Source organism: Saccopteryx bilineata, chromosome 5 (genome assembly GCF_036850765.1).
Source record: "Saccopteryx bilineata isolate mSacBil1 chromosome 5, mSacBil1_pri_phased_curated, whole genome shotgun sequence".
NCBI lineage: Eukaryota > Metazoa > Chordata > Mammalia > Chiroptera > Emballonuridae > Saccopteryx > Saccopteryx bilineata.
The window spans coordinates 17,686,344-17,705,030 of NC_089494.1; the positions used below are offsets into that span (position 1 = coordinate 17,686,344).

The window sequence follows — 18,687 nt, forward strand, 5'->3', positions numbered from 1 at the left end:
CGGGCGAGATCTGCGGGAGGACGGGTCCCAGGACCCGGGTGAGGGTTAGATACCTGGCCTTCATTCAGTAGGGGTCAGACGCAAGCACCTACGCCAAGGGGGAGCAAAGCTGGGCTCGCCTTGAGGCCCCCAGGACCTCCATTTCCCAATGCGGGAGGTAGGAGGCCTCATACCTCTGGCGTGCTGGGTGTCCGACTACAGTCCATCCTGGGGGTGGATGGGAGGATGCAGGGAGGGGTCGGTGCTGGCGACCTGGACTCCAGGAGCTCTGATCACTACAAACCTGGGGACTCTGGCCTATATCCCACTACTCTAGTTGCACTGGTTAAGAGCTCAGGCTAGGGTCTAAATGTGTCGTAATAATAGTCTTCTAGCTGTGTGACCTCGGACAAATTATTTAACCTCACTTTCTCTATCTACAGAATAGCTATACTAATATCTAAGGTTAAGTGCATGAACCATGAGGCCAAACTGCCTAGTTCAGATCCCAACTCCACTAAACTAGTTGTGTAACCTTGCACAAGCTACTTAATATTTGTCACTCAATTTCCTCGTCTGTAAAATGCAAATGATAATTATTTTCCCCATGGAGTTGTTTGAAGATTAAATTATATGGAGGTGCCTAGCACAATATCTGATGCATAGCTCTCAGTAAATGTCAAACAAGTAATATTATTATCATTTTTATTACCCTACTCCTCACATCCCAGGCTTGGGACTGTGAAGGCAAGAGCAATGGAAATTCGCAAATTCCCAAGCCTTGGCACCAAGCAGTTTTCCTTGACATCTCTTGGGGTAAATTGACAGGAAGGGGTAAATTGGAAGGGGGCACACATCCAAAGCAGATGGATGTCCTAGATGGTGTCTTTTGCTGAAATAGGGCTCTTCAGGAAAAATATCTCTTTTGTAACCCACCTCCCCCCTTACATATCACTGGGGAAGATTTACCTACAGTTTCCCTTGTTTCTGAACCTGTTTTAGCCCCCACCCCACCCCACCTTAGGACATTCATCCAGATTTAACCTGCTATGTGTGGGTCCTGTGTTAGAAGCTGAGGATTCAAGATGGACAAGGCACTCCCAATTCTTAGGGAACTTAGTATGGATGGTAGAGCACTGCTTCTCAATTTTGAATGTGCTGACGATCACCTGGGAATCTTGTTAAAATACAAATTCTGATTGTATAAGCCTGAGGTAGGACCTCAGACTCTGCCTTAATAACGAGCTCTCCGGTGACGCTGATAAAGCTGGTTCAAGACGCAAAGGATTTTGTAAACTAGTAGAATAGCGGAAGACAAAGTCCGGGCTAATTGCCTGGCAACTTGAGGTGGTCTCCGCCCCTCCTTGCTCACGGAGGTTCCCTCCCAGGAATCTGCCACGTGACAGTTGGACCGCCGTCTAAGCGCCATGGCTCCCAAGAAGCCGCTCTGTCTTCCCTCCCTGCTGCTGCTGCTGCTGCTGCTGCTGCCGCCGCCGCCACCGTCCCAGGTAAGATAAGAGGATTGAACTAGCCTGTGGTGAGGCCGGATCAGGTCTGGCGTAGGAGAGAAAGTGAAAATGAAACACTGGGCAGAGCTATTTCCATCTCTTCTGCTCTTGGCAGATGCTGACACTCCCTCCCGCCCCTCCTCCAGGCCTCTGCTGAGTGCTAAGCACGGTCTCTCCCTTTGCAGGCAGACGCTCGGTCATTCGTGGTGGATCGGGATAATGACAGATTCCTCTTGGACGGGACGCCATTCCGCTATGTGTCTGGCAGCATGCACTACTTTCGGGTACCTCGGGTAGTTTGGGCAGACCGGCTTTTCAAGATGCATATGAGTGGCCTCAACACCATACAGTTGTAAGAAGGGCTCAAGAGAGCCATAGAGGAGTGGGATTTACTCTTCTTACTACCACCTTAAGATGGGCGTGGGGATAGGAAGACTGGCTGGGTATGAAGAGGGGTTAGAGAGAGCTTCAAGGGCTTCCAGGCCAAGGGTGGGAAACCCATGGGGCAGGCCCTCCTTCCAGCAGCTTCCTGGAGATTCCCTGTAAGGCCAGGAGCTCTTATGCCTCCCAGGCATCTCTGCATGCCCGCCTTGGGCCCTGTTAACCTCTTCCTTTCTCAGTTATGTGCCCTGGAACTACCATGAGCCAGAGCCTGGGGTGTATAACTTTAATGGCAGCCGGGATCTCATTGCATTTCTGAATGAGACAACTTTAGCGAACCTGTTGGTTATACTGAGACCAGGACCTTACATCTGTGCGGAGTGGGATATGGTGAGTTAGCTGGAGAAGGGACAGAACAAAGCCACCCGTGTGGGGTTCCTAGGCTACTCCCTTCTACCCATTCACTGGGGCCACTTCTAGCACTATATTTAACTTCTTAGACAACAGAACTACATGCTTCTTTGTTGTCTTTATGTTTATCTCAGGGGGGTCTCCCAGCCTGGTTGCTTCGTAAACCTAATATTCAACTGAGAACCTCAGATCCAGGTGAGTTGAGACAGAAGATTTAACAAAGAAAAAAGTGAACAGCAGTTACAAAATGGGTCATTTGGGTGCCCAAAGCTGAAGAGATCATCCCCAAATTGGAGTTCATTCATTCACATATATATTGAGTGCTTCCTTCATGCCCAGCAGGATGCTAGAAGCCGAGGAACCCGACAGACCCAGTCCCTGTGTAATGGAGCTTATAATGTAGTGAAAGAAACAGATTTTTGAAGAAACCAAAAACCTGTAATATTATTGAAAGTTTGGTCTGACCAGTGGTGGCGCAGTGGATAAAGCGTCGACCTGGAAATGCTGAGGTCGCCGATTCCAAACCCTGGGCTTGCCTGGTCAAGGCACATATGGGAGTTGATGCTTCCAGCTCCTCCCCACCTTCTTTCTCTCTCTCTTCTCTCTCTCTCTCTCTCTCTCTCCCCCTTTCTCTCTCTCCTCTCTAAAATGAAAAAAAAAAAAAAGACTGTAGAAAGTTGTAAAAATGCCACACAAGAAAATAGACAGGGGCCCTGGCCGGTTGGCTCAGCAGTAGAGCGTCGGCCTGGCGTGCAGGAGTCCCGGGTTCGATTCCCGGCCAGGGCACACAAGAGAGGCACCCATTTGCTTCTCTACCCCTCCCCCTCTCCTTCCTCTCTGTCTCTCTTTTCCCCTCCCGCAGCGAGGCTCCATTGGAGCAAAGATGGCCTGGGCGCTGGGGATGGCTCTGTGGCCTCTGCCTCAGGTGCTAGAATGGCTCTGGACCCAACAGAGCGACACCCCAGAGGAGCAGAACATCGCCCCCTGGTGGGTATGCCGGGTGGATCCCGGTTGGGCGCATGCGGGAGTTTGACTGCCTCCCCGTTTCCAGCTTTGGAAAAATGAAAAAAAATAAAAAATAAAAAAAATATTAAAAAAAAAAAAGAAAATAGACAGGGAGTTGAGATAGTAGACAATAGAGGAGGCCTCTTTTAGGTAGGGAGGTCAGGAAAGGCTTTTCTGAAAAGGTGACATTCATTTTACTCTAAGGAAGGAAAAGTTCTGGTTATATGAAGAGTGAAGTGAGAACGACCAGGTAGAGGGGACAGTATATTCTAAGGCGCAGAGATGGGGAAGAACATGGCATAGTTGAGGCCAGCATGGCTGGACTATAGTGGGTAAGGGGGAGAGTGGTATGATGTGAAATTAGAGAAACGTAGGGACTACTGATGCAGGACCTTGTAGGACCTTGTAAGAGGTTTGTACTTTATTCTTAGCATGGTAAAGAGTCACTGAGAGTTTAACCAGAGATGTGACATGATTGGATTTGTTTTCAGATTACTTTAGCGTGCAGGTGGAGAATGGATTGAGGAGAGTAAGGGTGATGGTGGAGAAATCAATTGGGAGACTAAGCCTGTAGTTAAGGAGATGATGGTTCCTGGACAAAGGTGATGGAGGTAGAAATGGAAAGAAGAGAGCAGAATTGAGGTCCAGGTTGGAGATAAAGTCACCAGCTAAATGCTTGAATGTTTCAGGGCTCAGTCCTTGGATGTTTCTCTTTTTTATCTATAATATGTTCAAGCCCTGGATCATCTCATCCATTTGCATGGCTTTAAATTCCGTCTAATAATTAATGACTCTGAAATATGTTATCTCCAGGACCTTCCTTTAGCCTCCACATACATATACTCAACTGCTGACTTGTCTTCTGCATTGAGAAATCTAAGTCTTAATGATACAACTAAGCTCTTGCTATTGCCTCCCAAACCAGTTATTCCTACAGTCTCCTCATCTCAGTTAATGGCAACTCTGTTTTCCAACTGGTCAGACTAAACCCTATGGCATAATTCTTTTTTTTTTTTTTTTTTTTTTCATTTTTTCTGAAGCTGGAAACAGGGAGACACAGTCAGACAGACTCCCGCATGCGCCCGACCGGGATCCACCCGGCACGCCCACCAGGGGCGGTGCTCTGCCCACCAGGGGGCGATGCTCTGCCCATCCTGGGCGTCGCCATGTTGCGACCAGAGCCACTCTAGCGCCTGAGGCAGAGGCCACAGAGCCATCCCCAGCGCCCAGGCCATCTTTGCTCCAATGGAGCCTTGGCTGCGGGAGGGGAAGAGAGAGACAGAGAGGAAAGCGGGGCGGAGGGGTGGAGAAGCAAATGGGCACTTCTCCTGTGTGCCCTGGCCGGGAATCGAACCTGGCTCCTCCGCACGCTAGGCCGACGCTCTACCGCTCAGCCAACCGGCCAGGGTCCTATGGCATAATTCTTCATGCCTGTCTTTCTCTCACACCCCACATTCAATCCATCAGAGAATTCTGTCCTTTACTCTCAAAATACATCGAATTCAACTACTTTTCATCACCTCCATAGCCACCACCCCGGTTGAAACCATCTCTCTCAGCTGGATTATTTTAATACCTTCCTAACTGGTTTCCCTTCAGTGCCCTTTCCCATGTAGTCTGTTCTCAATAACAGCAGCCAGTGTGATCCTGTTAAAATATGTTTAAGTACAGTGTGTCCGTAAAGTCATGGTGCACTTTTGACCGGTCACAGGAAAGCAACAAAAGACAATAGAAATGTGAAATCACCAAATAAAAGGAAAACTCTCCCAGTTTCATACCTATTCAGTGCAGTTCAATGTGGGCTCACGCACGGATTTTTTAGGGCTCCTTAGGTAGCTATCCCGTATAGCCTCTACAGACTCGTCACTGACTGATGGCCTACCAGAACGGGGTCTCTCCACCAAACTGCCGGTTTCCTTCAACTGCTTACCCCACGGAGTAATGTTATTCCTATGTGGTGGCGCTTCGTTATAAAGAAAGAAATGTTATGAAAGTAGTCCTGAAAGGCCAATGAACACCAGCCCTGAGACCCAGACAATGGAGGAAACATCTCCTGATACAATCTGTGAGTTGATCACAGATGTCGTTCCGGAAGTTGAATCTCCTTCTCAAATGGATGTTGAATTGGTGAGTGGGTCTCCTGTGACACTCTCACCCCAGCCTCGATGTGTGAGGTCTGGTTGAGAGAACCCTCCTGTTGCAAGTAAGGATTGGGACAATGAGTACTGCAGCAATGAGTGTGTGGTTAAGCACTGCCAGGATGTCCTCTTGGCCTGGTTAGCCTCTAGAAATGCAAACACAGTGGTGTTTGTAAAATAGTCCTTCCTGTTCTCCAAGCCAGTGAAGATTTATCTGCCAGGAACATGTCCAAGACCCTGCTTTTAAAACTCAAGCTGGGCTTCTGGTAGTGCCTGATCTCAACCCACGAATCCTTCCTGCTTCTCCACTTTTTCAGCAAGGGGCCAGCCAGGCTATGGAGCAGGGCCACTGAGTTTGCTGTTACCTGGAATTGCTTTTTACTTTCAAGTATAAGCCAGAGATGCCAGCTATAATAGCAGAAGAAAGGGTGAAGAGAATATGGACAAGCAGAACATGGGGGTGCTGAGGGGGAGGGTTATTTGAGGAAACTTGTTGGTATAATTGTCATAGGACTTGACTAAAAGATTATTAAAATTATGAAGTACACATCCAAAAAAAATATTATAAATGCGCCGATATTCACGTTGCACTTTGGTCACGGATTCGAATTTAGCGAGCCACAGAACACACTGAACTTTCCTCTGTACCGTCCACATCTCGACTGGCATGGCCGTGGGCTGCTCCGCTGTATACACGTTGTTACATCATCATCTGTGCATGCGCACATGCTGCCACATCATCCTACAGAAACTGGAGGGTTTTCCTTTTATTTGGTGCAGATTGCACATTTCTATCGTCTTGTTACTTTCCTGTGACCTGTCAAAAGTGCACCATGACTTTACGGACACACTGTATGTATCAGATCAAGTCATTTCTCTGCTTAAACCTCTCCAACATGTTCTCATCCCATTTGGAATATGAACCATAGATTCCTTAAAATGGTCTACTAGTTCCTCCCTAATTGGCTCAGTCACCTCCCTGACATCTACTCTTTTCATTGTTCACATGGCCCCATTGCTGTTTTCTTCAGAGCTACCAGGCCTTCTTGCAGAATCACCTTTAGAGTGAGGCCTTCCCTGGGCCACCTTCTAATATGTAAGCTCCCGCACACCACCATTTTATATCTCCCTTCCCTGCTTTATTTTTTCTCCTTGGCCTTAATTCACTATATATTTTACTTATTTATTATCTGCTTCCCTCACTGGAAAGGAAACTCCACAAGGCCGAGTTTTGTCTTTTTTGTTCTGTTCTGTATCCATAACATCTAGAACAGTGCTTGGTGCTTAGTCACTACCCATAAATATTTATTGAGTGAGATTTAATGAATGCTTGGATTAAAGAAAGCAATAAAACCTAGGCTTCCTTCATACAGAACACAAACTATAAAGGAATTAAATCTTTTGAGAATATAAAAATAGCCTGACCAGGCAGTGGCACAGTGAATAGAACATCGGCCTGGGACACTGAGGGCCCAGCTTCAAGACCCCGAGGTTGCCAGCTTAAGCATTGGGTCATCATCTGGCTTGAGCACAGGCTCACCACCTTGAGTGTGGGATCATAGACATGACCCTGTGGTCGCTGACTTGAACAAGGAGTCGCTGGCTTGGCTGGAGCGCCCCCCCCCCCCCCCGCCCCGTGAAGGCACATATGAGAAAGCAATCAGTGAACAACTAAGGTGCCGCAACAAAGAATTGATGCTTCTCATCTCTCTCCCTTCCTGTCAGTCTCTTTTGCAAAAAAAAAAAAAATTCTAAAAATGTAAAAATATCTTCCAATATTTCTTTCATCATATCCACCTTTGCTATCTGCTAGGCATTGTCCTCAGTGATAGGGACCAAACAAAGAACCTGACAGAATTCCTTCCTGTTCACTAGTGGGGGAAACCAACAGGTAACATCTACAGAAATAAATGCTGAATCGTAATTGGTTATGTGCTTAAAAGAGAAGTACAAGGTGACATGAAAGTGTATAATGGGGATCTACCCTAATCCGGGATATCAAAGGCTTTCTTGAGGATGTGAAATATAAGTTAAGACCTGAAGGCCCTGGCCAGTTGGCTTAGCGGTGGAGCGTCGGCCTGGCGTGCGGGGGACCCGGGTTCGATTCCCGGCCAGGGCACATAGGAGAGGCGCCCATTTGCTTCTCCACCCCCCCCCCTTCCTCTCTGTCTCTGTCTTCCCCTCCCGCAGCCAAGGCTCCATTGGAGCAGGGATGGCCCGGGTGCTGGGGATGGCTCCCTGGCCTCTGCCCCAGGCGCTAGAGTGGCTCTGGTCGCAAAAGAGCTGCGCCCGGAGGGGCAGAGCATCGCCCCCTGGTGGGCACAGCGTCACCCCTGGTGGGCGTGCTGGGTAGATCCCGGTCGGGCGCATGCGGGAGTCTGTCTGACTGTCTCTCCCTGTTTCAAGCTTCAAAAAAAAATTAAAAAAAAAAAAAAAAAGAAAAAAAAAAAGACCTGAAGACTGAGTTGCAGTTGGATAGGTAAAGGAGGGTGGGGAGAAAGGGTCAGGCAAAGGTATAACATGCAGGAAGACCATGTGGATGAATCAACAAAAATCCTAAGTGGAAGTTGAGAATGTAAGGCATGATACCTAATAGAATGATCTTTCAATTGATGACTTAAATGATCTGGACTGTCAGTAACATCAAGGTGCAGGCCAGACGTTCTGCATTTCTGTGAATTCCCATGCTACTTCATAGCAATCTCCAGCATACATTGATTACAGAGTAATAGTTTTATGAGATATGTTTAACATTTTTCTTCATTGGAAAGCTATATTTACAAGAAACATGCTTTATGGTTTCCTGTGCTCCCATTTCATTGCCATGCAAATACACAGGTGCTCAGGGTTGAGAGCTCCTCATCATAAGAGTCAGTGCGTCCCCCATTTAGTTGTGGACAGGTGGAGTGTAAACTGCGGCCCAGAGTTCCGGCAGCATTGCAGTTGCTAGCATGGGTGCTGGGGGTGAGAACTGTGGAGGTGGTGGTGTCCTAATGAGCAGAGCACTGCTCCTTCCTTTAGACTTCCTTGCTGCAGTGGACTCCTGGTTCAAGGTCTTGCTGCCCAAGATATATCCATGGCTCTACCACAATGGGGGCAACATCATTAGCATTCAGGTACCGTGGAGAGTTGCCTGGGCAGTGGGAAGGAGACGCCAGGGGTCGTTAACCTTCTCCACCTCATAGCTGAACTCCATTCTCCCTTTCTTCTGGCAGGTGGAGAATGAATATGGTAGCTACAAGGCCTGCGACATCAAATACATGAGGCACCTGGCTGGGCTCTTCCGTGCAATCCTAGGGGAGAAGATCTTGCTCTTTACCACAGACGGGCCGGAAGGACTCCACTGTGGCTCCCTCGAGGGACTCTATACCACTGTAGATTTTGGCCCAGGTCGCCTGAGCAAGGGTTAGGAGTGGAGTCTGGGGAAGGGGCCCCTCTTCTGTGATGTTTATCTTTCGCCTGTACCTCCTTTCCGCAGCTGACAACATGACCAAAATCTTTGCTCTGCAAAGGCTTTATGAACCCCACGGGCCATTGGTGAGAAGCCAGAGAGGCGGGCAGTCAAGGCAAGAGTCAGGGTTGGGGGTGGGTAGAGCTTGGTGCCCTATCTTGCTCTCGGTTCCTTTCGCTTCACACTAGGTGAACTCTGAGTACTACACAGGCTGGCTGGATTACTGGGGCCGGAACCACTCCACACGGGCCATTACTGCTGTAACCAAAGGGCTAGAGAACATGCTGAAGTTGGGAGCCAGTGTGAACATGTAACCGGAGACGCTGGGGTCAATCTGACTCTAACTGGGTGTTGGGGATGAATTACGAACCCATGGGTTAGCTTGTGCCATTCCTGCCACCTTCCCCCACTTTAGGTACATGTTTCACGGAGGTACCAACTTTGGATACTGGAATGGTGAGTCCAGATGGTCTCTGGGGCGGAAGCAGGGAGGGAGCAAGGAATTTGCATGAGGGCTGGGTAGATTGGGCAGTCTAGAGAAGCTGGATATGGCCACCACTGCGCCCTCTGATGGCAGAATCGTCTGTCTGCATGTGCCTAGATATAGTGAATTAATTAACTTGGTTCAATCCCAGGTGCTGATGAAAAGGGACGCTTCCTTCCAATTACTACCAGCTATGACTATGATGCACCAATATCTGAAGCAGGGGATGTCACACCTAAGCTTTTTGCTGTTCGAAATGTCATCAGCCAGGTGCCCTACCACTTCATTAAGTGCCAAAGGTTTTTATTAATTGGGGGGGGAGTACCTAAATTGTTTGTAAAGGGTCCCCAGAAATCACTGGTGGTTGTCTGGGCCACAGAGCCCTGTAAGCATTCCATAGAAGCATTTCTCAATTGCCCAAATGGGACTACCTGGGGAGATAAGTACAAGTATGTGCAAAATTACAGGATCTTCATGACCCCTGAAGCCCTTCCCTGGGCCCCAGTTTAAGAACCCTGTGCTAGGGTCTTGGAATAGGGGCTGTGTGGTTTTTCTGTGGCTCCTGAGAGAATCTGGGCTCAGTTCCAGGAAATTCCCTTGGGACCTTTACCTCCCCCCAGCCCTAAGATGATGCTAGGACCTTTGACCCTGCACCTGGTAAGTCCTCCCGATCTCTTCTGATTCTACCCTATTATCCTCTAAATAACCCTCTTCTGTTCTGCCTTCTATTCTGCAAATTCCCTTTTATTCTGATACTGCCCCTTTGTGCTAAGGATGGAGATTTGCTGGATTTCCTGCACTTCCTGTGCCCCGGAGGGCCTATTCATTCAAACTTGCCCTTGACTTTTGAGGCTGTCAAGCAGGTAAGGCATAATCCCACATCCCACATCCTGTGGGTAAGACAACCTTCCTCAACAGCTATAGCCAAACGCTCCCCCAAAGCTCTGTATCTGCCCCACAGTATCATTTTTTGTTTATCTTGAGTACTTACTCTTCCACACCCAGGACCATGGCTTTATGTTGTACAGGACCTATCTAACCCACACTGTTTTTGAGCCAACACAATTCTGGGTGCCAAAGAACGGAGTCCATGACCGTGCCTACGTGATGGTGGACGGGGTACGAACCTAATTGTAGGCTACTTTGTGAGCTCCACTTTCCTTTCCTCCCAAGCACCGGTTAGCCTTAAATTCCCCCATCTACCTCTCCCTCTGCCTGCCCACGTTTGTAGGGAGTCCCAGGATAAGCTGGGATGAGAAAGAGTTTGACTAAGGGTAAGACACGGGAATGGATGGGTAACTGACCAATAGGCTACAATCTCTTTCACCTCCAAATAAGTGTCCCAATGTGGTTTCCCGTTTTTGGCCAGGAACTAGATGCCGAGTCCCTCCCCTCATAGATCCTCTTACCCACAGGTATTTCATGGTGTTTTGGAACGAAACATGAGACACAAACTATTTTTGACGGGGGAGGTGGGGTCCAAACTGGATGTCTTGCTGGAGAACATGGGGAGGCTCAGTTTCGGGTCTAACCACAGTGACTTCAAGGTGAGCTAGCTCTGCCCGTCCCCTCACCCCCCTACCCTCAGTGACCAAACTCCCCTGGAAGATAGCGGCCTGATGGACAACAATCAAGAATCATGTCCTTAGCAAAGTGGTGGCTTGTGAGGATCTGGGCATGGCGACTACTTGCATCTCAGGGCTTGATGAGGGACAGTTTTGCCTTAGAGGTTATTGAATGGGGAATTTTCATTTGCCTTCTTCACAGGGCCTATTAGAGCCACCACTTCTGGGGCAAACAGTCCTTACCCATTGGCTGATGTTCCCTCTGCAAGTTGATAAGCTTGTCAAGAGGTGGTTGCCCCACCAATTGCTGAAAAGATCACATTCTCAAACTCCCTCTGGCCCCACCTTCTACTCCACAACGTTTGCGATTTTAGACTCAGTTGGAGACACGTTTCTTTTTCTACCTGGATGGACCAAGGTATTGCTGATGGTGGTGGTCAGGGTGGGGGTGATAAGGCAGGAGTATCATGGAAGGGGGAGCAGAAATTAGTCCTCTGTTTAAAAGCCCAAAAGGGGATGATTCTACCCACTTGAGAACTGACCATTTATTTTTCTCTCCTCCCTCCACCACAGGGCCAAGTCTGGATCAACGGGTTTAACTTGGGCCGGTACTGGACAAAGAGGGGGCCACAACAGACCCTCTACGTGCCAAGACCTCTGCTGTTTCCTAAGGGAGCTCTCAACAAAATCACATTGCTAGAGCTAGAAAATGTGCCTCCCCAACCCCAAATCCAATTTCTGGAGAGCCCTATCCTTAATAGCACCTTGCATAAGACATCCATCTATTCCCTCTCAGCTGATATACAGAGTGCCTCAGAATCAATGGAGTTAAGTGGGCACTGAAAGACAGGTCACCGCTGGACCTGGGACATGGAGTGGGCAGGATGCCTCAGGGCTGGCCATGGTGACCACAGAGAACCAAAGGCTGCAAGAACTGTGCAAGTGCAGTTTCCTTGACCTGTTTTATTGTGATTAAAGTTCCAGGGATAGAACCAGCTCAGTACGCCTCTATGGCCATCTTTGTCCTGTTCCTGAGTGTCGCTCACCCCAATTGTCCAAATGCTCTGGTTTCCTGGGGGAGAAGGAACCCCGGAGCAGTGTGAACGTGCCCCCTCAGGGCCCAGGTTAGCCCCGGGGGGAGCTGTGAGCGCTCAGGAAGAGGGCTTCCCAGCCCGACGGCGGTGATCCTGGAGGCAGCGCGTGGAGCAGAAAGAGCAGTCAAGGTAGTGAAAAGGAACGAGGCCTTGGAGGGAAGTCCCACAGCTCCAGCAGCGTCTGAGCAGAGGAAGAAAAATGGGTGGACAGGTACCCCAGAAACGTTTCAATCCAAGTTCTCCCTACCCCTCCTGCCATTTCTGTTCTTATTCCAAAGGTGCAAAGAACCCTCAGATCCCTCCACAGCCTTCCTGGAAGGCACTCACCCTGCCTGCCCAAACATTACGGTCTAGCCGTCAGGCCTGCCCCTCCACCTACCCAGCACTGACGACCACGGAGTCGGGGATCTGAGGGGCAGGGGCTCCCAGCTGGGCAGCTAGGCGGCGCTCTGCAGCCAAAGCTCTCTGAAGGGAAGGAAGGCTGTGTTAAGGACAAGGCTCCAGTGGGGAATAGGGTACCCGAAGTGACAGCTGCACACTGGGAAGGGACTCGAGCTCTGAGGGCCTTGCAGTGCGAAAGCCTGCAGCCTCACCTTCTCTCTGTCGCTGAGAGCAGCAAACCGCTGCTGCTCTTCCTGCTCCCGCTTCTCCTGCTCCCGCTGCCTCCGCTGCTGCTCCTCCCGGTGTCGCCGGGCTGCCTTCTGCTCCCTTTTCCGCAGAGCCTGCCGTGCCTCCATTTCTGGTGTCAGCGGCCCCGGCACCTGGAGGATTTCCGGGAAGGTACGAGGTAAGACTGATACGAACTATCCTTGGTAAAACTAAGAAAGGAGGACAGGTCAAGCCAGGCTCCATGAGGCCTTCCCACTCTGCTGCTGCCTCCTTCCCCGGCTGACCTGAGCCTTGCTGTAATCGTAAGCATCGGGATTCTTCTCCATGAACCTTCGGAACTCATTACGTGTTGATCTGTCAGCTGCGACCATATATGGTGGCCGGGTCTGGGAGTCCCTAGGTGTGAAAACTCCAAAGTGGGTTCAGCTTGTCCTGTGCATTTCCTAACGTCATCTAACCAGACCGAGGGGGAGCACTGTCACGTAGCCAATGCCAAAGTTCGCCTCCAGATCATCCTCTCCGTACCCTAAAAGGGGTGGCATGGGGACCCTTACTTACTGGATGGTGGGGTCAGCACCCGCCTCCAGCAGCAGACGGACCACCGAGCCTCTCCCAGCGGCAGCCGCTGCGTGCAGGAGGGTGAAGCCACTGGAGCCCAAGGGGGCACTGAGCAGAGACAGAGCTTCAGGTTCTCTGGGGCTGGCAGCTAGCTTGATTTTCAGCATCCCGACATCTCCAGCTCGACACGCAGCAAGAAGCACATCCCACAGCTCCGACTGTCCAGGTTCCTTCGCTTCACCCAGGGAAGGCTCCAGAGGGGCTGCCTGTGCCCTGGCTGACTGGGCAAGGGCCTTGTCTTCCTGAGGTTGCTGGGGAAGAGCCATATGCGCCCCAGCCTCCAGGTCTTTCTTCTCCCTCTTATTCCTTTTTCTCCTCCTCCGCTTGGGCAAGACCTCAAACTCACGAAGATCCAGGGTTCCCACTGTCGACTCGACTAGCTCCAACTCTACCTGGAAGTCATCCTCTCCCTCTGACCCTGAACCTAGGGGAAAAATTGACATGTTAGATCTGTCTAAAGAATAAACAGAGGGTGGAAGGATGTGAGCCGCCTCAGATGCATAAGAATGTACATGAAGAAATAATCCAGTTCATCTTGAAATAAAATTATTTGTATTGTCACCCAAGATAAAGTAGCACATCAGGAGCTGAATCCATCAGTATCGCACACAGAACTGAGGCTCTCAGCCCAGCCAAGGACAGGTCCAGAGGAGCTGGCCGGAACACAAGGCCCCAGACTCCCATGAACAGTCTTAGCATGGTGCACACAGAGAAACGCAAGGAGCAGTGACAGCTATGCAGGCCAAGAGTCTGCAGTCAGGGAAGCAGTCCTTAGGATCCAATAACAGAGTTACCGCTAAGATTCATGCAACCCATATTAAGCATCTTACTTCACGCTAAGACTGAGTACTTTTTATGAGTACTGGGGATACATCAATGAACAAAAGTAACAGTTTTAGGAAAGTCACTAAATATGTCTCATTAACTACTACCATATATGCCCTGTTATAAACAGACCGGTGTATATGTTATATAAGGGCTCATCTATAAATAGAAAAATGAGAATAGGGAATTTGCTCTGTATTTCCAGAAGAAACCCACACAGAGATTTAACCAATGACAGATGGTGCTCAAACCCTGTTTGGAAGAGTCCTCATTCTGCCCTAGTGCCTCATTTTCATCACTGGGGACCTTTCTTTCTTCCTCGATAGCCTTCTTCCTCTCTCTCACTGTCTTCCACTGTGTCAGGGGTGAATCCAACTTGACTGTCTTCCGGGGGTCTTCTCCTGCCATAAAACAAGATGTTGCTCAAGTTTAGCTCAGAAGCCAAGCCAGGTTTTTCTCAATGAAGATGTGACTGGGCTGTCAGTTCAAGAACTAGAAAACCACCTAGACGCATAAACGAGAACCTGAAATTTGGGTTAAAAGGTACAAGAAGGCCTCGGGAGTCAGGATCAGGGTCAAAGGCTCACCATGGACATGCAGCGTGGTCAGCTTATGCAGGACACGCTGTAGCTCTTTGAAGGTAGGTCTGCGGGTAGCAAGAGGGATATTCCAAAGTCGGGGATCCCCTCGTTGCAGGGGTGCCCCCTGGCCTCCAAAGAACAAGGACCGGCCGGAGCGAGGGGCATGCAGCAGTATCGTCCCTGTGTCCGCCAGCGCCTTGGCCCAGCCTGGTCCTGCCAGCAGGTCGCGGACATCCTAGAGAAGAGAGCAACTCAGCCCTGTGTATCAGCCCTTCACTTGTTATTTTTAAATTCCAACCAGAAGATGGCCCCATGTGAAAGACAAATTTAAAAAGAGGGAGGAAGAAGGTGAGGACTAAAATTCCTGGGGATCCCTCCTGTTCTACCTTTGTCTATCCAGAAATAATGAAGACCGGAAGATAAAGGAATCAACCTCTTTACGGTAACATTGAATGAGTTGAGGGGGAAATGTGCTCTAGTGGACCACCAGACCTGAGGTGCCTAACTTACCTTATATAGTGTGGCTTCATTGTAGCGCCTCAGATGGGCTCCAGCAGAGCGCGAGGCTCCGCCCCGAGCATCACGAAGTCCCTGGGCTGTGCCGTGCTTGGCCCGTACTGTGTAGCGGTGAAAGGTTTTGTGTGTCACCACTTCTCTTCTATAGACAACACAGACTCAGTACCAGAAACCTGGTACACCCAGTTGAACAGGATCCATTCCATCCTTAACCCCACACAGCACCCTCTCACCCTTGGAAAATGGCACCAGCAAAGTGCCCAGCTGCAGCCATGAGTACCACACAGTGTCTAGGACCTCTAGTCTGCAGGTTCTGTAGCAGCAGTTCTGGCTCTTCTGGGGGCGCCTGGATGACAGAGGAGCAGCACAACATATGTTATATTCACTGAGAGTAAGAAAGCAACTGCCAGTGCTAACCACTTCACATGCATTATCTCATTTATAAACCACCCGAGGCTTGTCTCCACTTTACAAATAAGGAAATGTGAGGCTTGCAGAGATAGTCAAGATCAAGTGGTAGAACCATAATCCAAACCAAGACTGGTCTTTCCAAATTGAATTCCATTACACTTGACCCTTCCAAAGTTCAGGCCAGGTCCATCCCCACACCCAACAGAAAGAGAGTAAGCGAGAAATGGACTGGGCTAAGTGGAAGTCTAGGCTGAATGTACAGAAGGTTGGAGTTCACCATACAACCTGTGCCGTCACTTGCCTGGCGAGGGCCCAGGACACAGCGATACGCATAAAGAAATTGGCCCTGGGCATTCTGGAAAAGAACTCGATGGGAGTGGGAGCCTCGGGATCGGTTAGATTTCTCAAACTCAGCCCTCTCCTCATCCAGTATCTGCAAGTCGTCCTCACTGGCCGAGTCTGAGTCTTCTGATCCTGAGATGCTGGAAAGATCTCCTGAAACATGAGATACTCAGGTTTGTTGACCCATCTCTGAACTTCCTCAAGATCCTAAATGAGAGCCTTCCTCCACCCCGACGTCCTGCTCCCAGAAAGGTCTCCCATCAGTTATCACCTGTGGAGCTCTGCTTTTCAAAGTCCAGGGCAGACAGGAGAGGCTTGTCCTTGAGACGTTGCTTTATGTTAAACCGATGCCAGTCAAGCTTATAGTGTTCCCTCTGGTAGGAATCAATAAGGGAAGCAGAATGTGGAAATAGGCACCAGCCTGGCCTTTTATGGTACCCAAGACCAGTCATAGAGCTCCAGGAAGTATGACCAGGTAACACCAACGGCCATACTCAAAATGTGGGCCTTTATTAATTAAACACAAGTCAAATGTCTACGTCTCTTCACCCACCATTCTACGTTTGCTTCACCGTTTAGTGCTGCACCTGGTCTTTTACCTGTTCCTGGTGGTTCTGGAAGGTTTGGTCACAAGTTGAACAAAATAACTTCTCTGAAATATCCAGAGGACCGTGGAGTGGTTTTCTTTCTGGGCTTGCTCTCTTCTCTGAACCTAAATAAGGGAGAGAAATAAGAAGTAGTAAAGGAGCACAAATTCATAGAATCTGGAATTACACTCAGTGTCTGATATATAAAGTAGAGAAGGATACAAAGGAAAGAGATGGCATGTCCTTGCCTTCAAGGAATTTACAGTCTAGTAATCATGAGATAAATGGCACAGTAATCACTTACTACAACAAATATGCTTCTAAAAAGATATGTGTAAAATGACTAAGTCAAATATCTTTAAATTAACCAAAGGGATTTAAAATAATCTTGCAGAAAACATATTTTGGCAAGGTTAAAATTATTTTTAACTGTGTAAAAAACACTTCCCAAATGCCAAATTTTTTTTTTTCCCAGAGAAGAGAGGGATAGACAGGGACAGACAGACAGGAACAGAGAGATGAGAAGCATCAATCATTAGTTTTTCATTGCACATTGCAACACCTTAGTTGTTCATTGATTGCTCTCTCGTATGTGCCTTTGACCGCGGGCCTTCAGCAGACCGAGTAACTCCTTGCTCGAGCCAGCGACCTTGGGTCCAAGCTGGTGAGCTTTTGCTCAAACCAGATGAGCCCACACTCAAGCTGGTGACTTTGGGGTCTTGAACCTGGGTCCTCGGCATCCCAGTCCGATGCTCTATCCACTGCGCCACTGCCTGGTCAGGTTCAGATGTCAATTTTTTAGCTTACATTTCCCATTACAGTGTGCAGTTTGTTTTAAAACAGGTTCAAGAAAAACACTGCCAGAGACAAACTGAAGTTGTACAAAACCAAACAATATATTGTTTTGTATTCAGCATGAGGGAAAGGTTTGATTGTAATCCAGTTAAATTCAAACAACATCTAGGAATTTTGAAGTGTTTTTACAGGCAATGGTGTTAATGAGATGAGACATAAGCAAAGGCAAGAGACTTGTTTGGAGATGATTCAAGGGCCTGTGCTAGAAACAGCTTAGAGCAGTGGTTCTCAAAGTGTGCACCCTAGAAGATTTCCAGGTGCGCCCTATGGTATTCCAGAGAAATATGTGCCTATTGGGACATAACTCAAAAATGTAACATAAAAATGTTTTTTAATGTCAGAATAAATTTAATTTTGCCCTATTTATTTCATTTAATTACCATAAAAGCACGCTTGGCCTTTATATTTTTTTCTTTAATATTTGACTTATTATAATATATTTCTTAGAAATTTTTATATAGTGCGCCTACAATTATTCGTAGGATTTTAAATGCGCCCCAACTTCAAAAAGTTTGAGAACCACTGGCTTAGAGATTGAATAAATTTAAGATAAATTTTATCTCGTCGAAAGAGATGTCAATAACGGCTCATACGCTGGTAAATACCAATTAAGAATGTGTTCTCTGCACAAGCAGTAAACTGCAAAGAGCCCAGTCATGTTCCTCATGGGTCCACCTCAACTCTTCCCTGATACCTGGACTGGAAATCCGCAGAGCTGGGGCCGGAGTCTCCCCGGGAAGATGTCTCACTAGGCTCAGGCCCAGAAGTACCGGAGCATCCACGCTGAGATCAAACAGGGAGACCGAAGTAGGAGCCTGGGCTGCAGCTGGAGCCGGCGACATGGCTGAGCAGAAAAAAGGGGGAAAAATAGAGCCCCTCGAAAGCGAGATCCGACTGCCGCGTCTCCTGCCTGCCTGTCTTGGTCTCCACCGCGCCGCAAGGCACCTCGGCTCTCACCCAGGTACCAGGAGTCAGCTTTGAGGTCAATACGTGATTCCAGCCCGCTCTCTCAAACCTCCAGTATCTGACCACACAAGAGTGAAATGGGGGAGCATCCAGGTTTCAAATCGAGTCCAACAGAGTTAAAATCGCTGAGGTTCCCTATCGACCGCTCTTCGTTACCCGTGCGATGAGCTCCAGCAATGACTTCACCGGGTGAACTCCTCCCAGCTCTCTAAGCTGAACCACAGCTCCCCAGCAGCTGAGCGGAACATACATCCACAATTCCAAGCCCGGATTTCTGCAACACCACAGCAATCTTCTCACTACGGAGCAGCGAAGAGGACAAACAGCAGCGACCACACCTGAGCCCCGCCCCATGTAGAGC

General features: G+C 48.8%; 2 protein-coding genes across 4 annotated transcripts; one reads left to right on the forward strand and one right to left on the reverse strand.

Annotated features, from left to right (window-relative positions):
* Nucleotide 1: 1 nt before the first annotated feature.
* GLB1L (galactosidase beta 1 like) lies at nucleotides 2–11,765 on the forward strand. Of its 3 annotated transcripts, none has more exons than XM_066279015.1 (17): nucleotides 3–157; nucleotides 1,368–1,487; nucleotides 1,673–1,839; nucleotides 2,108–2,258; nucleotides 2,414–2,474; nucleotides 8,444–8,538; nucleotides 8,638–8,812; nucleotides 8,901–8,959; nucleotides 9,062–9,183; nucleotides 9,289–9,329; nucleotides 9,509–9,627; nucleotides 9,940–10,014; nucleotides 10,131–10,220; nucleotides 10,363–10,476; nucleotides 10,773–10,904; nucleotides 11,125–11,340; nucleotides 11,496–11,765. In XM_066279015.1, exons 2-17 carry the CDS (start codon nucleotides 1,407–1,409, stop codon nucleotides 11,763–11,765), a joined length of 1,968 nt encoding a protein of 655 aa, XP_066135112.1. In that variant the 5' UTR covers nucleotides 3–157; nucleotides 1,368–1,406. The 3 variants fall into 3 exon arrangements, with proteins under 3 accessions (XP_066135114.1, XP_066135112.1, XP_066135113.1); XM_066279016.1 differs by having other exon boundaries at nucleotides 19–38; XM_066279017.1 differs by lacking the exon at nucleotides 9,940–10,014 and having other exon boundaries at nucleotides 2–157.
* A 293-nt stretch (nucleotides 11,766–12,058) lies between these two features.
* Nucleotides 12,059–18,616, reverse strand: ANKZF1 (ankyrin repeat and zinc finger peptidyl tRNA hydrolase 1). Its single transcript, XM_066279014.1, has 13 exons — nucleotides 18,055–18,616; nucleotides 16,518–16,630; nucleotides 16,190–16,292; nucleotides 15,878–16,071; nucleotides 15,399–15,511; nucleotides 15,160–15,307; nucleotides 14,656–14,884; nucleotides 14,320–14,469; nucleotides 13,184–13,667; nucleotides 12,910–13,021; nucleotides 12,610–12,777; nucleotides 12,396–12,481; nucleotides 12,059–12,197 (listed from the first exon to the last, which is right to left on the reverse strand). Exons 1-13 carry the CDS (start codon nucleotides 18,200–18,202, stop codon nucleotides 12,074–12,076), a joined length of 2,172 nt encoding a protein of 723 aa, XP_066135111.1. The 5' UTR covers nucleotides 18,203–18,616; the 3' UTR covers nucleotides 12,059–12,073.
* Nucleotides 18,617–18,687: the final 71 nt, after the last annotated feature.

Coding starts and splice junctions, on each gene's coding strand:
- GLB1L (XM_066279015.1), top strand. CDS start 1,407: ATGGCTCCCAAGAAGCCGCTCTGTCTTCCCTCCCTGCTGCTGCTGCTG. Junction 9,628..9,939: donor TTCGAAATGTCATCAGCCAG/GTGCCCTACCAC, acceptor ATCTGGGCTCAG/TTCCAGGAAATTCCCTTGGG. Junction 11,341..11,495: donor TTCTACCTGGATGGACCAAG/GTATTGCTGATG, acceptor CCTCCACCACAG/GGCCAAGTCTGGATCAACGG.
- ANKZF1 (XM_066279014.1), bottom strand. CDS start 18,202: ATGTCGCCGGCTCCAGCTGCAGCCCAGGCTCCTACTTCGGTCTCCCTG. Junction 16,293..16,517: donor TCCAGAACCACCAGGAACAG/GTAAAAGACCAG, acceptor GATTCCTACCAG/AGGGAACACTATAAGCTTGA. Junction 15,512..15,877: donor GTGTCCTGGGCCCTCGCCAG/GCAAGTGACGGC, acceptor TCTGTCATCCAG/GCGCCCCCAGAAGAGCCAGA.